This window comes from Apteryx mantelli, chromosome 6 (assembly GCF_036417845.1).
Source record: "Apteryx mantelli isolate bAptMan1 chromosome 6, bAptMan1.hap1, whole genome shotgun sequence".
Taxonomy (NCBI): Eukaryota; Metazoa; Chordata; class Aves; order Apterygiformes; family Apterygidae; genus Apteryx; species Apteryx mantelli.
The window spans coordinates 12,442,809-12,462,038 of NC_089983.1; the positions used below are offsets into that span (position 1 = coordinate 12,442,809).

Genomic DNA, 19,230 nt, shown 5'->3' on the forward strand with positions numbered 1-19,230 from the left:
GAAAGAATTTTCCCTTGAAGGAAGTCCTACACTTGCACAACTTCTCCTCTCAGCACTTGCTCTTTTTCTCCTCAAGAAGCAAGCCATTCCAGAAGTGATCTCAATCCACAAAGCAATTGCTGTGAGACATCTGGTCGAGCAGGGCGCCAGAGCCTGTAACAATTCCACCACCACTATTACCTAGTAAAGCCTGCACAAATTGCCAAAGAGGAGGAAGTCTGTGAGCACATACAGGGAATGCCATGTTTACCACTGATAAAGACTGAAAATACAACTTAATTCTTACTTACCATTTTGGCAGAATGTCACTGAAAAAGCTCTCTCCAAAGTTTCTCAAAATGGACAAAGCTGACAAAATATTTCTGTCTGCATAAAAAAAAAGATTGTTTTGACATTTTCCACATGGGATTTTGTTCCTATTGTCAGTTACACATCCTTCCTCTGGAAGGATGGATTAATTATCTTAACCTAAAAAGTCCACATGATAACTCAAACCAGTATTAGCATTTTGAGGTTTAAAGCTATGAAATCTGTCACAGACAGCTAACAGGAAGCTAGAAGTGTTGCCTACTGAACACTGCCCTTAATCTCCAATCACATAAGCCTTGTGACACTCAAAATCATTTGAAATATTTAAGGAAATTTATCTGGTATACTTAAGACAGGCTCTAAAGATATATGTTTGTACTGAAAAGCTGCATTACTTCTGTTTCTAAATAAATCTTGGAAGAATGGAGTGAGGGATGGAAAGGGGAAAAAACACCACTTCTGGGACTCTACTCCCTGAAAAAAAAGCACAAAGCAAGAAAGTAGCCTCAGCATAAGCAGGTTTTTGTTATGTCAAAGGCTAGAGCAGTCTAAAAGCCAGTTAAGCACCAACTGACGCATGTCAAAGGGACTTTATCTAGAACTTAACTGTAGAGATTATGTAAATATTTAACACAGAATCAATGTTTTAGAACACACATTCCTGACAAGGTAAGAAAATCAGCTTCCCTCGCAAAAAGGGGAAAAAAAAAGTAGAAGCCATGCCACTAAGAAAGTGAGCAAGAAATTTCTATGCAGTAGCTCAGCCTACCCTTTTCTATCCATCGAAGGCAGCACTGGCAGCTGGCTCTTGTTAAAGAAGGAATTTAAACAATAGGTTTTAAATTTGCAGGATTAGGTCAGCACTCCTAAGAAACACTGCTCAGATCCTAAGCTGCAGAGACCTCGTCCACACAGCTCAGTACCTGAGCCACATTAACAACTACTGTCTGTGAAGTCTGCCGCCACCACACAGTTTTGTGAATGGAACTCTTCTAGCATGTAAAAACCAAGACCGTAGAGCGCTTTGCTACTGAAACCGTGAAAAATAGTGAGCTGACAGTCTCAGTACTGCCATTCATGAATACAAGAAGTTTTAAGATTGTTTGCAAAAAGCTTTTTGATTAAAACCAGTAAAAAAACAAACAAACAAAAAAACCAACTACTGAGCTTTTTTACTCAGTGAAGGAACACAGTGTGTAACCCTAAGCAGGTGGCTAACGGCAACTATTATACATACAGACTTATATATATGCTGTATCTTATGTTTTATAGTTTACATATAAGCATGCTTACAAGTTTTATCATTCAATATTCAGTTATTCTTGTCTCTCATCTAAGTTTGATGCAGTATTAAAGTGATAAACCAAGGTCGGACAGATTTAGATGTCAATGAGAAAACTAATGCCAAAGTTTGACGAAAATAAATGAAAAGTTTACTAAAAAACACCCCAAAATAAAACAAAAACAACTCATAATTTTTAATCACAGACTGATGTAACTTATGGCTATTTTTGAAGTCATCTGAAAATAACAAGGTAACAAGGTGTTTTCCATGCAGAATCCTTTATTTAATATAAAAAGTGAATGAGCCTTTTCAAACACTGTAGCTTCTTAGCAAAGGTCACCGTGATGGAAAAATAGTGTACAGCAGTCTCATTTCCGTGCCAAGAGACACAAGTTCATAGGAACAAGAATGAGATACTTCATGGCATTTACCAATTTTTGGGACAGACACCCTCCTATCGCAACAGAATTGGATCACCAAGCATCCTTGTAGCTGTCAAGAAGTTAAAGAGTTGTACTCCACAGGATGGCCCGGAGTTTCACTACGCAGCACTTACCTAAAGAGCCCTCAGCAGCGAACTGCAGGCTGGATTAATTCTTTTATTATTAACAACTTTTTGACTGCCATCCTTTCTGGCAGGCACAGAGCCTCTCCTCCATCATGCTGCATTTATTGGGAACATGCTAACTAGGAAAAAGCCACCGGTGAGTCCAAGCTGTCTGTTTCTCAAAACAGACGGGAACTACTTCCAAAACAATCCTTACAGCCTGCTCTAAAGTTGCCCAGGAAAAACAAAGCTGGAGCAGGCTGTGGAACATGCTGGAGGTGGCAGCCCATTTGTACTTGCCCCTTCAGAGGGGAATTCACCTACAAGCATACACCGCCCAGCGCCTACTCAACAGTTCCATTCACATCGGAAGGGAGGAGCGGCAGCATTTGCTTCCTTCTCCTGCTTCTAGGATAAATATACAGCCTGTTCAGATGAACAGGCTGAGCATCAAGATGTTAAGATATTTCTAATACCGAATCCTTCAGTTTAACCTATCCTCAGGAGCATATGCCACTGAAGAAGTGACAGCCTACTGCTAGCCTGAATTACTCTGCAAGATCAATTCATTCATCAAATGAATCTTCAACTATATCAGCTGGGGAAATCTACAAATGTTTATTTTTAGCAAAGCATTTGAGAAATTCAGGCAGTTTATTACTGTTCTCAGCATTTAGGAGTTGTAGGATATTTCAAAAAAATCCAGCATAGTTCAGATAGATGTGTTCTTTGTATTTAAAAAAAAACCCTAACAGCTGGCTCAGAAGCAACAACGCTGTAAAATTATTCTTCTCTGTCTTCCAGAGGAAAACTGTCTACAGTTCTTTCCAAATGAGTTTTTGGAAAAATATTTCCACACACTTTCCTCAAAGCCTTTAACAAAAAACAAAACAAAATAAAACAATCCTCCAACCAACTCCTACAGCTAAAAGCAACAACTTACACATTATAGCTTGAGCCAGCCTAATGCCTCCCTGTGGTCAGGATAAGGAAGAACTCTCCCTTCTTCTCCATCCCACCAGCAACTTTGCTCAGAAACAGCACTGAGCCTACTCAGTCTTCTGAACCACCAGAATACTCACTCGATACTCCAACACCCAAAATAGCTTTCTATTGCATTAGTAAGTAGAAATGGATTACCCGGGCACTGGACAAATATTAGAGCCAATGTATTCTTTTTGGGTTCATTCACTCCCGGCTGGGAGAAGGAACAGAGAAGGAAACAAGTTGGACTTCCCATTTTTGGCAGCAGCAAGCTCTCAGACTGGCTTACCTGTAACTTAAAATCACTGCTAGCTCCCAGAACCTATTAAAAAAAAATTCAAACACTTGGCTTACATTATTAAGTTCATAAGTAGAAAAGGGTATCTTTTCAATCAGCACAGAGAAAACTTCAAATGTAACCTACTGTAGGGAATATGAAAGCACATGTGCACAACACTTAAATACCTACTTCCCATAGTTTATTGCATTTGCATTTATTTATATTAAGAATGAGTCAATTTTTACAAAATCCAATAAAATGAAGAAGTACATGACTAGCTGAAAGCATATTTAATGCTTGGGCTTTTCATTATAAACATTTAAGGCTTTAGTACTTTTCAGAAATCAAGCTAACCTCTGGAAAAGACTACTTTTAAATAGAGATTGGAACATCTTGCAACAAGTCTAGAGCATGATGTTGGTACAATCCTTAAACACATTAGTAAGTTTTAATTCAGAAAACCTCCAGTGTGACCTCTTTAGCACAGAGGCACAAAATATGAGGACACACCATACATAGCATGCCCCATGCCAATAATTACATAGAGTTTTCAAATTATAGGTTAAATACAGAAAAAGTGGTTTCCCTATTGCACTGTTTTATTTAATGCTTACAAGCATTGTTTGGACATTTCTGGGAACTGGAAACTTATTTCACAAGCACAGCACCTTGCAGATATCTGTGGAATCAGTTGCATCAGAACCAGCCCAAAGGCAACGCACGCAAACATCTTTGTTTGTTCACTCTTCTTGCCTGAGAACATTCGGCTGAAATAAGCAAACGGCATACGTATGAGGAAGAGAGAAAGAAAGCGCATGGAGAAGAGTAAAGCACAGGAGATTATCTGACAGGGGAACCTACAACTTAATACAACTCTCTTGCCAGTACAACTATGCTAAGAAGATTTGATTAAGATGGGGGGTGGGGGGGAATTAAAGAGGACCTTATATGAACAAAGACCCCGGCGTAGTCAGACCTGCAGCAGCAAGTCTTCTGACTACTGCAAGTTTAAATCAGTTTCCTGAATGAAACAAGTGCAACCAGTAAACTTTCTTGCCAATATAAGTTATTTATTCACTAGATTAGTTTGCAGTATTTATAACACTGAAACATTCTGTGCATGAGCAAGGCATTGCTCTGTTAAAATGCCTCACAGAACTGATGACACAGAGGGTACGAATGAATACTTGTTGCAACACAAATTCCAGTAGAAAAGGCAGTTTGAAATGGCTCACACTTAAGACTAACAGGAAAAGTACTTTTTGGCCTGTATTTGTAGCACAGTTTACCCAAATTACCAGAAAGAGACAGGACATTCTGTCCTCATATGTAGATGCTCCTTCACACAATTACAGCTGTTCCCAAATGAGACATTCTTGGAGCAGTTTACTACCAATTCCATAAAGTTAGAAGTCATTATAATTTTTCATTATCTAAAGCATTCATTGTATATAATGAGCAGATATCAACAGTGCCAAGCTAAGTCTGGAGTAATTCAGGCAAGAAAACTTTTAACTTTTTCCCCAGATTGCCAGTCAGAGTCAAGACTGCAGAATTCCTTTGGAACGAGGCTTTCAAAATATCTTCTGCTAGACCTTCACTTAGTGTAAAGAGGACTTAAAAGAAATACTCTGTTATAGATCCCTGATCTAACTGTAAGATTTTAAATAGAACCTTAATCAGAACTAAAGACGGACTTTTTTTTTTCCCCCAGTGTTTGCAATGACCTTTTCCTTACTTCCTGCAAACCATTTCAAGGTAGGTCCCTTATGGAAATGTAAAGGGGTCCTCTGAATTCCACTTCCTGGAGAAGGAAAAACAACCACTTCCCTTTTCCTTGGCTGGCACCATGAAAGCCCAGGTAAGACAGAAGGTCTCACTATCACTCTTGAGGCTTCCTTGACTCAAAAAACAGCATAGAAGATTTTTGTTCTAACATGCTCAAAACCGGTGTACAGAGCTCAGCACTCCAAGGGTACCAGCTAACTACACTCTCCACTCTGGGTGTAGTTTCACAAGATACACTGGGGGGAGGGGGAGGGAGGAGGAGGGAGGAAATCAGCTGATTGTCATTTAAAGCAGGGGTTTGGTCTCCCCACCTTAGCTACCACTTCTTATCTTAAATTTAATTCTAAATTAACTCTAATCTTAAACTTAATCCAGTGCATTTGCAGCTACACATCCACACATAAGCGAAAAAACCTTCAGGCAGCACGTTTTAACAAGTACTAAATCACGGATATTTCAAAAACAACGTACAGGCTGTCTTCCTGTCCTTTAAGCAGCAATTCCACAGCAAGCAGGTGCCTTGTCTTTTCTCCACTCAACTACGGGAGTTCCCATTTCACTTTGTGGGTTGCCCAGTAGTGGCTCTTTGTACCTCAAAGCAGCCCTAATTACAGCCTTCCCTTGGGAGCTGGAGATCACATTCAAGTGCCTACTAAAAGTGAAACATCCTGCATACTTCCTGGCTAGCTAGAAATCAGCAGCAGTTTTCCTTCTATCGCACTACTAATTCAGGAAATATCAGTAATCTTGTAATAAGTGTAATCTCAAGTATGAGACCCTAAATCAATCCTTGAATTAAAATACAAAACCATTTGCAGGGTGGCACACTGTTGCAGCAAACTTCTTCTTACTGTATTTTCATGACATCTCAATTTGCCTGCTATCCTTGATTGCCTTTTTAAATTTCAAGATCATACATGCTAAAGAAAAAAAACTAATCTCATTTTTGTGAAAATACATTTATATTGCTGATAAAATATGTAAGATGTTTTTTAGTCCTTGTGTTCTGAAGACTTCTAATCATCATCCGGTATCACTGATATTTTCTGCTGTTACAATGAAAATCCTTCCTTAAGAAAGGGTTCTCTCAGTCTCAGTTGCTGTATTATCAAAGCAAGATTTGACAGATCAGGATACTGAGAAGACCAGAAAAAAGGAGTCCAAGATATTAACTTTTTCAGTATCTTACCAGTGGTAAGAACCTTTTCAACACAGTTTTTAGAAATGGAACATTTCCACATCTGGCTCTAAAGGTGATCTCACAAAAAGCATATACCATGAAAAGTATATATCATGACATTTTTACATAACTGAAAATCAAAACTACACACTTTAGAAAACTTCAAGCAAGCAACAGTTTCTCAAGAAACAAATATCTCTTTTTGCCATAGCACGGTAATACCAGAAACCATCAAGCTTCATTCTCACCTGAATTCAACTGAAAATGGAAAATAGTGCAAGCAGATTAACTCTACAGATGATTCCTCTCAAATAGTCTTCTTTTTTTTTTTTTTTTAATAATTCCTTCATATTTCCTTTCCTGACTGCAAGGGAAATGATATTACAAGAATATTGTTTAAAAAAAAAAAAACAAAAAACCCAAACTATTATAGGTGTATTAACACAAGCTACCTCTTTTTTTTCTGCATAAAAATTCCTGTCCTTCCTACAAGAACAACTATATGCAACTTCTAAGAATTAAAAATTAATTAGAAAAAGCAGGGCTTAGAATGGGATTATACTGTAACATTTACTGAATTCACATCTTGCTCGAAGAACCATGCCCTTCCTAAGGCAAAAATACTATCTCTGTTTACAGTATCGCTACAGCCAGTCTCAGTTCCTTTCTAAAATACTTAAGCCTGTGTCCGTGGAGCTGATCACCAGTGCAGTCATTTCCTTCAGTATAGTTTGGCGAGCAGCAGGAAACATGGCTCTCAACAAATGCAGGAATACCTTACGTGCACAAACAAGACAATCTACTAGCCACTACGAGTCCATTTTAGAAGTCTGCCTAAAAAAGCTCTATTTAAACTTAACCATGGTGAATGCCTCCTGAGATTAAGGGTATTCCAGTCAATAATTCTAAGTTGAGTATTTTTCTGCAACATAAACCAGGACAAACTCTTATTCTGGCCATGCTTTTTTTTTTTTTTTTTTTTTTTTTGGCAGAACTGAGGGAGGAGGTTATATCCAGTTCATGGAAATTAGGTCACCCATTTCATAAGCAAATATCAACTATATGTGTAAGCTTGTATGCATTTTATAGGGACTCTCCCTCAACAGAAATTGGAAGAAATTTATCACAAATTCTGCATTCTAGAATAAATATAAATGCAGGAGGAAGGAAGTTCGTATTTATGTCCTTAGTCAAACAAAAAACCATTATATCATCTTAACAGCTGTGTAACAATTTGGCAGGCCTCAGACTGAAGAGTGTTTTTTTTCAGAACATCCCAAAAGAACAATTATTTTTGTTTCCTCGAAAATATCTTCTTTGGTATAAAGACCTCTCTAAGGATTGAGCCAGATGAATAAACTCCAGAATAACACAGTAGACGTAGAATGTGTACCACAGTTGATTTTTTCTACTGCTGAAAGCAGCTGTACTAAGTTGACCACACTGTGTAAGAATGTCATTTGTGACACCAGAAATGGTAATTACTTGGCACACATTCACATCTTGTTAAGGACAAGGGTTGGCAAGATCAAACTGATCTGCAATAATTTGCTATAGCTGAAGTAAGACACAAAGCAACAGAAATAGCTATTTAAAACGTAGATGGCAGGCCAGTTTAAAAGCAACATTACAATATGTATCTTTATTCATTAGCACCTTAATATCTAAAAGCAAAATAATTTCCAAACTGTGTTTGCCTCTCACCCCGCTTTCTGTATTAATGAAAAAATTTATGCAGACACAGAAATTTGTGGAACTTTCCAATACCTACAGTCTTATTTTCTTGCATTACTAACAGCAAGATAGGAATTGGCCAAAATAGTTTTAATTTCCAGCATTTTTTGTAAAGTAAGCTACTACACTTGAATGTTAGCTGTCTACCTCAAGCAGAACTAACCAAAAAAGCAGCACCATTGAAGGATAGATAATGAAGCTTAAACAGAAATCAAGGAAGTATTTTCATTGGTTCTACTGTTTTTCCATCTGCCTCTACATCTCTAAACCCCCATTCAAGAACTTGCTGGCAAGTTCTCCCTATCATCTTTCCATTGAATTTACGAAGCTTTGCTGATAGGAGTTACAGCCTAGCATACCTTTAAGGGTCAATTTGTGACTCCTCCCTGGCATATCAGAATAGGTTTACAAGCCAGACACGGAAATAATTTTTGTAGAGTTATAAATTCCATTCCACAGGGAGGTTTCTGCACATTTTCCCTGCATCCTAACACAACTCTGCAGTAAAGCCAACATAAAATTACTAAAATACATAAATCAACTCCGTATGTATACTTACTTATGGCTAACTTGTTGTCAGGGTCCATGTTCTGGACTGGTCCAGGGTCTGCTCCACTGTAAAGGAATGCACTTGTTTGTGCTATATGTCTGTTCCTATCAGTAGGAAAGGAACACTGGACATGGAGGTAAAGCAGAGCAAGGGTGCTTCTTCAAAGTTCCCGAAACCCATACAGGTGATGCACTTAAGCTTCACTCTTCTGAATTAAAATGTCATTTCAACTCAATAAAAAGGTGCTACAGCTCTTGCTATCAATTATCACCTTAGATTTTTTTCATTTGCAAAAAGCATGTTAAAGTATTTTTGTCAAGATTTGGGCATCTTATCTTGCTTGTTTACATCACAGCAGGTAATTCACTTTACTAACTCCAAAGTATGCAGAGGGATGGCTAGAAAGTGTGGTTTTGCAGCTAGAAAAGCAGCTCTCTTCTTCAGGTATCCCTTTGCATTAATCAGTCTCCCCTCTTGCCCTACTCAATAGAAAAATTAGACTAAAAACTGTCAAGAGACCATTTGGTTCCTGATCTCCAAACAAACTAGGAACTTCCTAAAAGCAGGAAAATTAGGACAAGGTAGAACTCCAGCTTTCCAACTAGTATAGCACATCAGTAAAACTAACAAACAAGATGAAGTCTAATTTTAAAATGAAATACTGTAATTTCAGTAAGATATTTTCAGAACATGATCAATGCTTTCTTAAGCCTAATATCTAGAACATTTTCTTTTTTTTTTTCAGGTAGACTTTCAGTGCAGCACAAGCACTGTTCTACAGCTAGACTTTGTAAGAAAATGTTCTATGAGGAAAAGGGGTTTTCACATTGCAGCCTGACAAAGACAACTTGGTTGATTCCAAGCATAATGACGGAAGCAACTCTGGGACTTTATTTTAATGTAATAGAGGCAATAATGGAGTCCATTGTAAGACAGAAAAGGCATCTGAATTTTTATAGCACAGTAGCTGTATCAGGAGAGGAATGAGAGATTAAATTATGCTATTTGTCACCCAATAGCTGAAAGGATTTGAATATAACTTAAGGCAATAGGTTTTAAACAGGTCAAGTGATAACCTACCATTACAAAAAAAAAATTAAATTATCCAACAACCTTTGAACTACATATCTAGGCTTAATGATCCTAAATGTTTCCATGGTCTCTCATCTCCCGATACTTTCATATAAAGTGGAACATCAAGAAGTTGATTGTCAAATTGATTTTGCAGGCTAGGGTGGGACAGAAATCAGACTGTTAAAATCAAGTCGACAATCCAAAGTTTTAATAAAGTACAAATGAAAAGCTTAAAAAAAAAATCCCCTATGCCTAGTGATACTACCACATAAAATATTTCAGATGCCAAATCCAAAATAACTTCAGGATATAAATAAAAATATTCTCGTTAACAGTGTCATGCCTAAACACAGAAACTATCTGCAAGTTCAGTTCATAGGTCATGCTGTGTAAGAATTAGATGAAAGTTATGCACAAAGAATTTTAGTTTACAATTCCTACTAATGTTTATTAGTTGTAAAAGATTTCTTTTCATAAACTAGGCTTTTCCCACTTTCAAGTTCTGCAAAAGCCTTTAAAGGCTGAAATGACTAATTCCAGCCACTTCATTATGGCACTGGAGATTTCTCATGCAAAGCTCCCACATAAGTATAAATGCATCATCAACTCCCTCTCGTAATCACATACTGAAAGGAGCCAGAAGACCTCTCCTTCCCATCACAAGAAAAAGGTTAGGACTCCACTATCTGCAGCAGACAATCCAAGCTGTTTGTATATGCAAAGTCAGAATTCCAAGTCTCTCTGTATAAAACTCTCCTGATTCAGCTAATTCAAATTAGGTCTTCTGCCAAGAAGAAGAGACAGCAGAAGGAAAAAAACATTGCATTGAAAAGTCAGGAAATATTGGACTTACAATAGCATATTCTGGATTTGACAATGTTACACACATAAAGGACAGTGTGTCATTTAAAATTTAATTTTACATGTCAAAGATTAGATGGAAAACTCAGTTTATTTTATGTGAGACTCCCCCCTCCTTCAAGTAAAAACAAACAAACAAAAAAAACCCCAAAGAACAAGAAAACCTCACCTCTGTAGGAAAAAGGAAAAACAAGCCCAAAAGTCAGTGGAAGAAAGTTTAGAAAGATTTCCACACACTGACTTTGTCTAGTGTTGCAACAACCACCACCACACGGACCAAGGATGAATTCCTAGTATTCAGTACTATTACTTTTTAAGCTGTATCTGTGTTAGAGAGGTTAGAAGTTAATTAGAAGAGGAGAAAACTACTGCTTCACTACAAATCATAGAGGGCTGTATTTACAGTAGCATACTTTTTGCACATCTGCTCGTAAAAAGCATTAGACAAGAGGCAGGTGGTATTATCAACATAAGCTATTATTAGGAGACCTCAAATATGTTAGTCTCGATAAGTTTTTAATACTTTTTTTTACTTTTTTTTTTTAAATTAAACTGATTTCTCATACACAAGATAGGTTTTAATTGGTGGTAAAAAAAATGGTGGTAAAAAAAGAAAAATGAAGCAACATCTGTTCTCATACAGCTGAATTTAGCATTCTGTTGAAAGCATTCTCTTGCATTTGACAGAAATACTGCAACATACTTTAAAAGGATGATACATATAAATAGAATAAGTAAGGAGGCAATTACCTAGACACTTTTTCCCATCACATTAAAGGAAGCCTTACAATAAATTCAGTTTTATTCAAATTACAGAAAGCTAAGGCTATGGGTCATGTTACATTGCTCTCTTTTCATTGTTCAATAGGATTGTAAAATCCTAACCTCACGCTCTGCTATTGCCTGAGCATACAGCAGTATAACGAAAGCTTGCAAAAGTTTTACAAAATGGTAATCAGTGCAAAGTCAGCGCAATAAGAGCCCTTTGAATGAATGGTCATCAAGGTGTACATGAGATCATATAGTCAAGAGGCTGGGTAAAATTAATGACTTACTGGACAATAGCTAGAACCATCAGCAGTGAATGGCTCAACGCTTCAGTACTACTATAATATATGCTATAATATCAGTTACAGCTGTTCCATCAAAGCTGCCAGGGGATCTTCTCATGAACTAAGGGAACCAACTGGCAAGCTTCAGGCTGTGGTCTCATGGCAATACTGCTAAGAAGAATGACCAGGAACCCACAACTCTGGCTATTAGCACCATTCCCACGTCACTATTTCAACCCCTTCATTACAACCATTTATGGGATGTCGAGATGAAACAGTTCAATCCCAAGCCAGAGAGCGCCCCACAACGAGCTGTACCAGCTCTGATCGAGGGGGGGGAGGGCAAAGATGCAGGACATAGCAGCTGCAGTTGGAAACCACAAATTCCAATATTTGAAAAACATTTGTAAAATTAAGATCTTGAGCTCAGATCTATAATAGAACATCAACTAGCTCCATCATTCTGCAGCCCAAGTCTGCAAGATTCAAACTCTGAGAAGAAAATGCTTCTGTCGAGTAGCTGACATGTCTAAACCAGAATTCTTTGGAACGCCATCACCTTCTGCATCTCCACGGAAGAGGATTAGACCAAACATTTATCAACATATTTCCAGCTTCGTGCTACTAGTAGGGAATGCTCATCACACAATCCAAAACTTAGTACAGGAGATACTTTCCCCTTTCACAGGTGAGGTTTCCACTAAGCAAGACAATAGATACATTTCAAAGTCTAGTTTCATATTCCCAGCCTGGGATGCTACCAATCAATCTCATCATTGAACTTGATGTTAGCAGCTCCTTAAAAGGATAACGCTGGGTAAAACAGCAAAGGCTAGTCAGCCAAGCAATAAACTTCACATATGTCACAACAAGGGAAAAATATTTATTTCAGGCAGTAGTCTGATATCAAATAATATAACATCTCCACAGAAGAAAGGTTTTCAACCTAAATAGCAAAGTATAACCTTAACCTTTCAGAGCTAGAATGCTTCATAGGAATCTTAATGTGAATCATCTCAAACAAAGTATCAGTGGTTTCACCATTTTTAAAGAAATACCTGTAATAAAACAGAATGCATCCTAAGAGTTTGTTTATTCCTGGTCTCTACTTTTCATCTGAAGTCACAACTTTTTCTTTCAGACAATACTAGTTAAAAGAACGATAAATTTGCGGAATTCAGAGTCTCCGTGCTAAGTAATAAGGTCAAGTCTGATAGTACCTCTTTCAAGTGCTATTATTCCTGACAAGTTGATATTTTAGAAAAATGTGAGCAAGTCACAGAAAGCAAGTTCTCAGCCTCACTTTCAAGTCTTGTGCCTCATCAACAGAATTTCTCCCAGCTCAGCAGAATAAGCATGCAACATAGAACTAGCACAGCTAATTATACTATCCAACCTCAGATGGGAAACACCAAGGATAATATTCTGTCCAGTTCCCAGTGGACGTGATACTGCCTATGGCATGATTTTAGCCAACAAAACTTTAGGGCACACTCAAACGTAAGCCTGAGTACAGGAAGGAACTGCCATGCAGAAGAAAGTATTTTCCCACTTTTCCAGTTTCAAATCAAACAGCATTTCAGGAGCAAACGTTCCAAGACCAATGCTCAAAAAGAATGAGCAGAGAGGCAGACACACAACATTCAAAACTACATGTTGTCTGCAGCTCAGAACTGGGAAACTGTATAAAGAATGACATATGCATGTAATGAGAGAGAGAGAGAGAAAGAGAGAGAGAAAAGAAAAATGTGGTCCAAAGATGACAAGGACAGCATTTAATCCATAATACACTGCTTCCTCTGTGGCAGACCTAACTTCCTCTTTTTAAACAATGCCCTATTCCTCAAGACACTATAAAAGCACTAGCAATACACAGAGGACATAAATCAATTATTTACAGAATGCAGAGTCATGGGTATCATTTGAGTGTTTATCTTGCTCATCTTTGGAAAGAAAAAGATCAAAGAATCAGTTACAGGCAGATTTTCTAAATACACTCTGTACAAACTATTAAGCACAGCAGCAATAAAAATACAAAAAAAATACAAAAACTACCTATTTCTCAAACTGTACTCTATTAAATATCAGGCAACTACACATGCACCTCATGACAGGAAGATCATCATCATTTACTAGTGATGAAATACAACTCTTAAAAACCCCGTGTTCAAACTAGTAACATGTTACTGCACAGACAATTCTGGATGCACACCGGATCAGACTGTTGCTTTCCCCTGATGAAGTGTTACTAATATTCTAGAGGCAGCAGAACTTCTGAAACTACATAGGAAAATTGAACTAGTAAGTAAACCAAGGGCTTCTCTTCCTGGACCTCTAATTTCCCCAACACCTCCATAAACTTGTGTTCCTTAGTTTCATAGATGACCAATCATAGCATTGACAGTTATCCATAATGAGTAGCGTCAGGCAAAATTTTACATTTTCTTTTCAAAAAGTGAACTAACCAAATAACGTTTTAGCTGATTAACCATTCACCTACACGTTCCAAATTCTATAAACAGAAAGCCTTCATATCCCACATACCGGTGTTTGGAACAATGGCTGTCACTTTAGAAGTTTAATGCTTCAGTTTGACTGTCTTGAAATAAATAGGTACGACAAAGAGTGATGTTTTAAGATGTGTTTCATATAAAGTATCCAGATACAAAACAATATATCCTACTGTACTAAAAAAAAGAGTCAACTTTTAAATGCATGCTAGTTCTGTATTCCTGTCAAAAAATACTGCTTGAACCTTGCTAAAATATCAACATTTTAAGGAAAAAAAAACAAAAACAAAAACCACCCAAAAAACGAACAACAGCAAAAGTCATTTTAGGAATGAATAAGCAGCTGCTGAATTTCTCAGTAGCCCAGGCCTTCTCAACTCCTGTGGCATGTCATAACATAGTGAAAGCATGCTCAGTTGTAAAACCAAATATTTAAATCCATACTGGAAGGCAAAAAGAATGTAGACAATGTAAGGTCGGCTGCAATTTTCAACATTTTCATAAGAGCACAACTGGTCTTTTATCCTGCTTTTCAATTCACTCCAAAGTAACAGAAATAAAGATTTAGGCAGCTTTAACTGGAATGATGAACTACAGAAGACATATACTGAGATCTTATATCATCTTTATCATGTTTAACCAAATCACACAAATATAAAGGCTGTTCTCAAATGTTCCCAGTGTGTCAATGACTGCACTGAAGAGTATTCCAAACTAAGCCCATCTCAGACAGTTAATAGTGAGCATAGATACAGCAAATTTGATTAAAAGGAGAAAAAAGTTTTGGCTTTCTTGTTCAGGCAAGACAGATTTTATACAACAGGAAGACTGTTCATCACACCTTCAAGGATTTAAAAATAAACAAATAAATAAAAATAAAAAACCACACACACTATCAGATGGAGTACAAGCTCAGAAGGTAGGGGGTTTATTATGATCTGCAAAATCTAGAGACTAAAGAAAATCTGGGGAAGATGCCGTTTTAAGGAATTTTTCCGTGTTTTACAAACACTTTAGACCCTCTGTATTACTGTTTGGGGGTTCACTTCTTGTTTCTCAATTGGTAATGCAAAGACAAAGCACCTTAGTTCTCATTTCACTGAAAAAAATTTCAAGCATGCATTTCATGTGCCACCTATGCAGCTTTATAAACAGAATCAAAGATAAAGTTTCCACAGATTCTCTCTACCTACCCCTTCCACTATGACAAAGCTTTAGACCTTACTTGCAGTGCAAAATGGGTCTCTTTTTCATGTCAACAGTTCAGCTACCTTTAAACAATTCCAGATTATACTCAGCCAAGCAGATCTATCTACATTAGAAGACCTAGTAAAAATAAGGATCATTCAATGAAACTGCAAGTTTTGTTCAACTGAAATTTTTAACTATCAAATATCCACATTATGAGACTCTGAAATAGTGTACAGCACATCTGTACACACATCAGTCCCATGAATACTTTTTGTTGGCTCTATTCACAGAAACATTAACTTTAAATATTAGGTTGCATAATAGGAAGAAAGCTTATTCCAGTTCTGTACAGGAATAAAAATTTGCACTATCTAGCTTCATTAGCAATTTGACAGCCAAGAGGAATATATTATAGTTCCCGAGTTCAGCAGATCTCACTTCTTTGTAGAGGTTCAGTTGTCATTTGTATTACAACTTATAAAACAAATACCCTAAACAACTAGCAGACAGAACTTTGCAGTCCATCTTACCTTTTAAATATTGAAGCTTTATAATGATATACAGCCTGTTTAAGGTAAATAATTGTAGGCAAATGATCTGTTACCAGGAAATCCATATTTCAGTGATTATTACATAAGTTGCAGCATTTCTAAATGCAGATGGTGTAATAGCATTCTAAGCTACAGCTCATATTCCATAGCTGAGACTGCAGAATCATGCAGTACGAAAACATACTGTCAGTCTAGCAATTCACTGAAGACAAAGCCCAGAAACGCATCTTTTACTTCACAGCATATAAAGACATGAAATTGGCCCATGGTCACACTTTATAGGGACACGACAATTCATATTGCTATCTTCAAAATAGGAAAGTATACACTTCACAAGAATGAATGTAAAACTTATTCACCATCAGAAGGTACTACAGATATGAGGAACAGTTAAAAAGAAAATATAATGCAATAACCTGCATACATACATAACTTATAGGTATACACTGTACTCAGATCAGACTTTAGGCCAGAAAGTGAGCAGCAGAAGTTAAATTTAAACTCTTTCCTTGACAACTACAGCAAACAGCCTGTACATTATTTTGATGTGTAAAGTGATGATGCTTTTTTCCTACATTAGGTATATTTTAAATTTAAGGGATGCATCAATTAATATATTTCTGAAAGATCAAGGCCCAGAAAAAATCATATAAAAAGACTTGAGTAAAATCATCCCCAAAGTTATGGAGTAACAGTCTATCCAAACCAGCTTCCTACATGACATCTGTAAATATATTAATTACCTGGTACTTCAGGAGGATGAAGGTTAAGTGACTTGTCTTTTCAAAAAGAGAGAAATCCAAGTGATCACATTTCAGAAGTGAAACAGCACTGAGGTTGAAAGTGCACAGTCTGAAAATACGTTGTTTGCTCTACAGTGGACTTTCAACCCTACAATGCACTCTAGTCATTCCAGCAATATTCCATGCCAGTTCATAAAAGATAATTTAGGATTTGTCAATACAAAGTAGTAATAAGCCATTCCAAGTCTGAGGGGCTTTTTGAAGTTCTTGCACAGATTGTAACTAAACAGGAATAACTGATATCTCACTAGAATGTTTCATTTAAGCTAATTGGAAGCACTCAGTGTTTTCTTTTCCCTTTCATTCTTAACAAAGTATCTGATTTTCACTAAGAAGGATAACAAGCACAAAAGCTCAAGCTGTACACTGCATTATCAACTGGAAATTAGGTAACAGAGAAATCTCTGTAAAGACACAGTATGTTTCAATTTCAGAATTGTGATGTGAATACGTGGTTCCTCCTAAGAGCTTCACTCATTTTCCTATTGCTACCATTTTCCACTCTGCCAGCTGCCAGAAGGGAAGACAGCACCCATGCTTTTCTGGGCACCCTTCCTTCTCCTTGAAGGGAGTGCTCCCTGTAATTGCTGAAAATGAGACTTCTCACATCTTCTATGCATTTTACAAAGAATCTCTGAGGTCCCTAACCCAAAACAACCGGACATTTCTTTAGGAAAATAATTCCTTTCCTTCCTTGCTGGGCAGGAATTTATTGTTGATACTCAAATCAATCTGACAAATAGCCTTTCACTTTCACAGGACTGTTCTTAAGATACCAGTGCTGCCAAGTACTGAGTTACTTTTTGATGGACATACCTGAGCAGAAGTGAAATAAAAAGTGATCTTCTGTTCCCCTGCTTCAGAAAGAATTGCTCTCCTGACCTGCGACAAGCTCAAAGATGGCCAAAGGAACTGACAAGTTTTAGCTGGTATTATTACTTCGCAAAGTTACTAGTGAATGAAAACTGTTGGCCTTTCATTCTGCTGTTGTCTAAATAACCCCCCACTATTCAATAGTTACGAGTGCTTTTCTTAAGCCCTCACGCACAACTACCATTAACCAAGATCCAAACCACTAAAAGTGTTGGTCATTGATATGCACAACAAACTCACAAAATGTTTTTTGGGGAACAGCATGCAATCGTTCATGTTTCTATCAAAGCCACTCAGAACCACACATCCAACTAAAAGTTAATTTTCTTAAGTCGTGCATTAAGGAGACAGATAAGTGAAGAATTACTTGGAGAAAAGGTCTGTAATTCATTTTTCTTTAAAGACTCAGAATAGCTTAAGGAGTTTTTCCACCATGGGAACTTAGTTCCTAAACAACGCACTGTCACATGCCTTTTTGTATAAAAGGTCCTTAGTCACCTGTGAAAAAGAATGGCTGCAGATGCCTGGGAAGTCCAAGGAAGACATTTTTATTACTATATGAAACAAAAACAGATTCCAACAATGATTAACCCAGCGTTAAATGGTGCAACAAGATTGCTGTGATCCTTCTGCTAGTAAGGAGAACAGTAGGAAGCAAAGTGGCTGAAGGATAAATAAAAAAAGGAATGCTTGGCTTCTGGCATGGAATCAAAAATCCCATGTAAGATGCCTCATCACTATACAGGCATGAACTAGGCAAGTCAGGATGAAATCTGAAACAACCATGCATGAACGAGAAACTGCCTAGGAATAGCCAACAGTGTAATACCAAAGACTGAGGCTTTATTCTAAACCCTGCTCCAATCTGTCAGTAATTTACCTTACATAAAACAACTGGGAGGAATATCCATGGTCTGTGAAACCTGTCCTCACTTCTGAAAGCAACTAGAGTAGACACAGCATTTACTTCACATAGACTCTGTTGTCCTTTAAGACACAGCTAGAAGAGGAGGTAGCACCCTTTATGCAGTTACCTACTTAGTCCTTTTACACAGGCTGTAAGAAACTCAGATCAGTTATCTCCTCTCAATAGCGGAGATTTAAGCCTATTCCTATGACCACCAGGCTGGTCTGGAATGAAGGACTCTTCTTCCTTCTGTCAGAGCTGTGCTGCTGCAGAAAATGACTCAAGAGTCTTTGGCTCAGGAAGAAATGGAACGCGCACAAGTATTACACTGGATGAGGAAAATTTGTATAATTACCATTATCAACATAGTAATAGAAACATCTTAATGCTAACTTGTTAATGCAGTGCCACCTTCATTCATTTCAAACATATTCAAGAACAAAATAATTATGCATGACAGGTGGATAAGCTTATGCAGACACCAACTCTGCACAGAAAAATGACTCTTGAGGCATTTGCAATCATAGTTTAGAACAACCCAGTACTCAGCACCATTTCAAATAACTGAGATAAAGGCCACTTCAAGCAAGTTTTTACTGCACAATCCTGAAACTGCACTGCCCGGTCTACATTACAGAAACCACATGCAGATGAATCTGCCTTTGGCTTCCTGCTTACATTCTTTATCAGTAACAATTAGTTCTCCATTAAGAACTAATTACAAGAGGAGATTTAACAGAACCACTCTCAC

At 37.4% G+C, this 19,230-nt stretch overlaps 1 protein-coding gene across 2 annotated transcripts in view; it reads right to left on the minus strand.

The window, feature by feature from the left end:
- Positions 1-19,230, minus strand: part of RAPH1 (Ras association (RalGDS/AF-6) and pleckstrin homology domains 1) — a 98,885-nt gene that overhangs the window by 71,502 nt on the left and 8,153 nt on the right. Inside the window, exon 1 of one of the 2 annotated variants that reach the window (XM_067298765.1) lies at positions 291-329. The exons of the other annotated variant lie outside the window; for it this stretch is intronic. Coding sequence (XP_067154866.1) covers positions 291-293 — 3 coding nt within the window. The 5' untranslated portion in view covers positions 294-329. Of the gene's footprint in view, positions 1-290; positions 330-19,230 lie in introns of those variants that run through there. 2 annotated transcript variants of the gene reach the window in all.